Consider the following 7,229-nt stretch of genomic DNA (forward strand, 5'->3'; position numbering starts at 1 on the left):
AAGTTTTACTTTGTTGGCATTTAAATTAAAAATTAAATGTTTTTCAAATTGAATCTTAATAAATGAAATAGATTAATCTACTATTTATAAGAAGCTTTCAATATATTTAATAAGAAGTGATTTTTACTGTATATCTTTAGATTATAATATTTAAGTCAGCTTCTTTTATAAATCAAATTTCGGCAGTATACACAAACAACCGCTTCAAAATCGACTTGTGAGCATAAGGCCGACTTTCAAAACACCTATAGGGATGTCCGTCTGGAGTTGTTTTTGAAAAGGCATGTCACCTTATAGTAGTGATTGGAGACAAGTTTTATTGGGCAGTTAAGTAGTGCAACCTGACTTGAATTACTTTACTCCCATGGAAAGCTCAAACTTCAAGAACTTGAGGATTTTCGATTATAGGCATACGTGAGAACTCCTAAATTTACAAGTTCACAAGAAAACAGTTCATCATCGGTAAAAATAAATAAATTATTCTTTATAATTCTCGTCTCACACAAGTATGGTAAACTTTATATTTCTCGTCACAAACTAATCCGTGCATTGTGATGACAATCAAATACTACGTGCTGAAACCAAATTGTGGACATATTAGTTACATAGCACCACGCACTACCTAATTTACAATATCAATACAGAAAATATTGGTACTGTTCATGTATTCAACATCATACGCTGAATTTATTCCACACAGAACATCGTTGGGCATTTTTTACTACTGGTTGGGACCTAAGAGTGAGAGAAGAAAAGCTCTGTCGTGGCCGGATGTTTCTAAGTGAACTACATCGTTAAGCGTCTTCTTTTATTTCTTTAAATATTCAGCTTTGATATACTGTAAATCAATCTCAGCCCTTGTTAATATCACCCTTATAAGTTTTGTGTCATCAGTTCCCAAACCTTTCATTGCCTTGCGTAAGACCTACACGGTGCCAAAGATGAATTGAAAACACAGATTTATGAGAAATTTTAAAAGGTTCACTTTATGCTTACAGAACCAACTACTACAAAATTGGCACAAGATATTACAGAAAGAAGAATTACTTGATGCATATTTACATTAATAAGTCATGCTAAATGGGGTAAGGATCCTCTGCAGCATAAAAATCACTATAAGGGATCCCTGCCGCCTAATTCAATCAATGTCAGCCTTCTCCTCAAAGTATCAAACACTGCACCCTCTGCAGTGATTTTTACCCTTGAGAGGCTCCTGAGCCTGCTAAAGCCTACATGTATGTACTCCATGAAGATACGTATTAAATGATCATCTTCATCAAGTTTCTAACATTTTCAACTATATAATCCATTTGTTTCAAGAACTCAGTGCTAATGTTGCGAAAGCCTACATGTATGTACTCCATGAAGATACGTATTAAATGATCATCTTTATCAAGTTTCTAACATTTTCAACTATATAATCCATTTGTTTCAATAACTCAGTGCTAATGTTGCTAACAGATCCTTCAATGAAAATTATTTGAACAATAAGTCTAACATAATCATCTTATCTTGCAGCACTTATCACTTGATTCTCACCCATCACCCTTGTTTCTTACAAGATGAGTAGTTATCATTGAATGAAAACATTCTGATCTCCATCCAAGTATAATGGCATTACAAGAAGCAATTACACAAAATTCAAGGCAAGGGGAATACCTTGGCAAAATATTTTGCAGGGTTCTCAGCACATTGAACTATTGTCAGAAGTGCAAGAGCAAAATTTCCTGATGTTTCCTTCTTTACTGCCTGGATATAAATTCAGCAAGGATAAGCAGCAGAAAAGGACCTTGGAAGGAAATAAAAGTGGTAAAGATACCTTTTTCAACGAGTGTCCATACATGCTATGGTAATAAGAAGTTATAGCAGCCAAATGTGCCGCACTCCTTTCACTGAATATTTGCACAAAAGTCTTCTCATCGGTTCCCAGTCTCTTCTCCCCTGCTTTGTAGAGAACTTTTGTATCCTTCTCAGCCATCTCTCTATTTACCTCAGGGCCTTCATGACGTGGTGTGGTTACATATGCAAGCAAAATCTGAATCAAAGGTTTTCACAAAATATTTTAGTAACACTTATTCTTTGAATATCTTGGAAGGAACTCAGATGTGATTAGCACTGAGATTAAGAGTGCGTTTGGATAGAAAATTTTAACTGTTTATCAGAGAATTTAAATTTTTTTGATCTAAAATTTATTGTTTGGATATTTTTTTTATAAAGAATTTAAATTTTTAGAATTTTAAAACAGAATTTTAAATAACTAAAAATGTGAAATTTTAATTTCCTTCTAAAATATGAGAAATTGAAATTCTTTTCTTGATAGAAGAACCTTCTAAAACGTTTGTGTATTTCCTTTATAACCTTCATCCTCTCTTCCATCTGAAAGTTCTCGAAATCTCGTTCTCGAACTCGCGACTCTTCTCTCACGTTGATAATCCTCTTTTTCAAGAAACATCATTTGAACTCGCGTCGATGATCCTCTTCTTCAAGAAGCATCATCTACGTCGATCGGATGCGGGCGTAAGAGGACACGTAAAACTGCACCCCCAGTTAGGGGAGCAGCCGTCGCTGCCTATCACGCGGTGGAGATGCTCCCTGGTGCGAAGGGCCTGGCCATACCTTGTGTCGTTGACTGAATGCTGTAGTCGGATATGGTGATGTACGTCATTGTGTCCCGGTTTTCCTACGACTCCCCATAATCGCATTAATATTCTTCTCTTTGAAAATACATCAACCATATCTTCTCTTCTCTTTACATTCATTTTCTTTCACCCCCACACTTTTAATTTTTTTATCCAAACACAAAATTTTAAAAACAAAAGAATTTTAATTGAAATATTTAAAATTCTTAGAATTTAAAATTTTTACCCTCATCCAAACACACTCTAAAAGAAATGTGGTAGAATTTTTACATCCAACAGATATAAAAAACAAACAACTGAACAAGGTTTCCCTCAAGAGACATAGGCAGTGAAACACACTTGCAAATTCGAATAAATGGATAGAGCAGAAAATCAGTCCACATCCAATCCATAGTTGATTTGAGATTGAAATCTTGCAACTACCAACAGGCATTCGATCCAAAATCATTCATCTATAAATTCGTAAGGGAGTAACTAGAGAGCCTTGCCTCAAATGATTGGGTAGAAGTGATTAAACTAGAAATTTGAAAGCAGAATGCAGCGACCAGAAGCAGTGGCTGTATAGGAAATATCCACCAAAGATTTCAGAAATATCCTAATATAACTTTGATGCACATGTGGAGTGTTATTGTAGTTTGAATTTCTTTTAGAATGAAGAACAAATAAAGACGGAGAAGAAAGACCTTTTTATGATCCCCGGAGGTGTTTGTTTCAAGATGAAGACCAAATTTAGAATGAGGATGATAGCATCGCGTCCAAAGAAGATAGCGTTTGAGAAGGTCAGCGGAATACGTAGTTTTGTATTCTTGTTGGATGTAGGCACGCTGGGTGAGCAAGTATGTTGATGACAACATCCAAATCCTGTAATTGATTCATTGAGTGCCAAAATAATACAAGAAAGTCTTACCTTTTGAATGGCATCGTCTCTCGGGGAAGGAGCAAGTGTCGCCATCCAAACGGAACCACTCCTAAACCAACTTTTTTAGATCTCTTCACTTTATCCAAATCTTAACTTCATAATACCCGTCAATAATTGATTTACTTTCTTTGTTATTCGTGAATTTAGAATACTATTTTTTAGATTATTTTGTTTCATGCCAAACTATTTATTTATTTAATTAATGTATTTTTCAATTTCAATTAAAATATTTGGTTACTAAGTAAGTTATTAAAAATTAAAAATGATAAGGAAGATAAGTAACATAAAATAAAATATCTAAATTGATGGTATATTTATTTTTAAATAAATTTTTATATTTTTAAGTATATTAATTATGTAAAATAGACGTTACTTGTTTGGTGAGTCAATTTCAATGTATATTAAAGTAGAAGGGCGAAAGTACGAGAGGGGATAATTTTTTCAAATATGGATGAATTGTAAGATTATTTTTATAATGAAATCATAAAAAGCTGGACGATTGTATTATATTTTTATACTAAATTTATAAAAATTGAATGATTTCTACTTTTTTTTAAATTTTTTTATACAAAATCGTAAGATAATTAATGACTTCAAGTTATCTATTTTTTAATTATTTATTTTGAAATTATAAAATATTATACGACTTTAAAATTATCCTTTATTTTTATTTTAAGTTAATTTTTAACCACTCTAAATTAATTTTAATTTATAATTTTATTTAATATTTTATTTATATTTTTATATATCATTTTATTTAATATATTTCTATATTTTTGTATATTATTTTATTGAGACAACTTTAAAGTCGTGAGATAGTAGGGTTAATGTTTATTATTTAGTTATAATGTTAAAGTAAAACATTATATTAAATATAAAAATATAGAAATATATTAAATAAAAATAATATACAAAATATAAAAAATATTCAATAAAAATAATATAAAAATATTAAATAAATTATAAATTAAAACTAATTTAGAATTGTTAAAAATAAATTTAAAATAAAAAATTTAGAACGTCTTTTGAAATTATATAATGTTTTAAGACTTTAAATAATTAATTAAAAGAAAATGAAGAATTTTAAAGTCGTGAATTATCTTACGGTTTTATATAAAAATTATATAAAAGAAGTAAAAATGGTTCTCTTTTATGATTCAGTATAAAAAAAATCTAATATTTAAAATTTTAATAAATTAATTATTATCACACATGCATATGATTTAATCAAGATAATTATAAATATTTAATTTTTTTATTATAATAAAAGGAAACAAGTATGAGAGACAAATCTTATGCAATTCAAATGTATTTATGTAAAAAAATTATGTAAAAAATTTCAACACTATCACAATTAATTTAATTTATGATATTATTATGCATGTAATATTTTGTAATAAAAATATATTTAATAATTTAATATTAAAATATTTATTATATAATTATATAAAAATGATATTTAAGCTTATTTTATAAATATTAGTTAACAAAATTTTTTGTATATAAAATTATTAAATATAGATATGAAATATTATTTTACCATAAATATATAACTAATTAAATTTAAATTAATTTTTTAGTATTTTCAACTATATAATATAATATTATTCCAAAATAGTATTATTCATAAAATTATTTAAAACTATTTATACAATTTCTAAGTAAAAATTATTTATAGGATTTCAAATTAAAAATAAATACAAAATTTTATATTCATGCGATACACATGATTAAATTATAAATTTTTACTTGTATTTAATAATATCTAATATATATATATATATATATATATATATATAATATCATCTTTTAAAATATTTATTATCATATTAAATATAATTATATTAAAATTGTGTAAAAAGATTAACTATATTTTAATTACATATTAAATATTTAGTACTATACTTATAATTATCATTTTTAAAATATTTAGTATTATATTAAATATAATTACATTATTATTGTGTAAAAAAATTAGTTACATTCTTAATTACATATTAAATATAATTAGATCATAATATTTTACTAGATAAATTTAAAATTTATTAGATAATATTTTATTAAATTTAATTAAATAAATTATCGATAATATAAACCACATAACATTACATGATTAAATTTATATATATATATATATATATATATATATATATATATATATATGTATATAAGTAACGTAACACATGATTTATTTTCAGATCACACTAAAATAATGATCTTACATTATACGCAAGGGGATCAACCATTATCAATATGTATTTTGCTGTCAGAATTTTTGCATTAATTTTTTTTTGTCTGGTTAATTAAGGTGTTCAAGGAATAAATTAGAGCATTATATTTAGGAAAATGTTGTTGTTGTTAATTCGTGCAGACACAAAACATAGATACATATATGTTTTACTTTTTTATTATTAAATTATTTACTTTATTTACATTAAAAATAATTATCGAAATATACATACTAAAGATTTTTAACTTTAAGAAAAATCAGCCCTCCCCCACCCAAAACTCCAAGTGCCTACGTCCTAGAGATATTGTTGAGGAATATGAAAATGGAAATATGTCTTCATATGTTAGAATCCAATTTCGGACATATTTTATTTCCAAGAAAATAACATTCTCGTGTTCGTTTTGTTTTTGTTTGTATTGATTTGAAAGGAGAATGAGAATGTAAATTTCTGTGAGATAAGAATTTTATTTGTTATGTAAAAATATTATTATACTTGCTATTAATATCCACTACTCCACTCCTTCTTTACTTACCTCTACCTAATATATTATTTTTGTTATGCTATGGTATATTTTTGCTAATGTGTAATCAGAAGTTAACTTTACACATTCCTATGTGATTTTTCTCAATTTGTTTATTATTTTTTAGGTAAAAATTGTACAATACGAAAAGTAATTTACAGTCGTGTTTTAAATTTGAATTTAATTTCATATATATATATATATATATATATATATATATATTTAAAAAAATTTATGTAAAACATTGGTGTCATATAACATCAATTTATGGTATAACTGGTTGTTGATATAAATATAATAATTTCTTTAATATAAAAAGATATTTCAGTAATATAACATATATTAAGAAAAAAAATGTGAACCCAACATATATATATTTTAAATATTTCTGGAGATATAAAAAAGATTATCAATAATTAATCAAAAACGTTATTTTTAAAATACTCGGAAATGTTGTTCTCATTGAATATTTTTAGGAATAACATATCTAAGAATTCAAGAAAATCTCGTGAAACAAACACTAGATAATTAATACAACCAATTAAAAAAAAAAGACTTCTTTCGAATTTCAAATTTTCAATGGTTGCAAATGGCGTCAACCTTACAAAAACTAGATCTAGAAAATTTTATCAGAAAATTCAAAAGTTGTAAAATTATACTAGAATAATCTAGTATAACTAATTTCAAATATATATATATATATATATATATATATATATATATAATATATATATATATATATAATTTCAAAATTCAAATAATAAATTACATGTAATATATTGTTTTATGTTTTTAATGTCAATTCAACCGTTTAACTTAACTTCTTATCTCTCTTAATTTATCATCTTCAATATTTTTAATTTAACTTGAATTTGAATATATATATATATATATATATATATATATATATATAATTATAA

General features: G+C 26.0%; 1 protein-coding gene across 1 annotated transcript; it reads right to left on the reverse strand.

The window, feature by feature from the left end:
* Positions 1-461: 461 nt before the first annotated feature.
* LOC114413749 (annexin D5-like) lies at positions 462-3,400 on the reverse strand. The gene is made up of 4 exons (XM_028378294.1): positions 3,323-3,400; positions 1,820-2,035; positions 1,660-1,749; positions 462-925 (listed from the first exon to the last, which is right to left on the reverse strand). The coding sequence occupies exons 2-4, from the start codon at positions 1,976-1,978 to the stop codon at positions 809-811; spliced, it is 366 nt and encodes a 121-aa protein (XP_028234095.1). The 5' UTR covers positions 1,979-2,035; positions 3,323-3,400; the 3' UTR covers positions 462-808.
* Between the last annotated feature and the right edge of the window lie 3,829 nt (positions 3,401-7,229).

The sequence above is a fragment of the Glycine soja genome, chromosome 5 (assembly GCF_004193775.1).
Source record: "Glycine soja cultivar W05 chromosome 5, ASM419377v2, whole genome shotgun sequence".
NCBI classification, from domain to species: Eukaryota; Viridiplantae; Streptophyta; class Magnoliopsida; order Fabales; family Fabaceae; genus Glycine; species Glycine soja.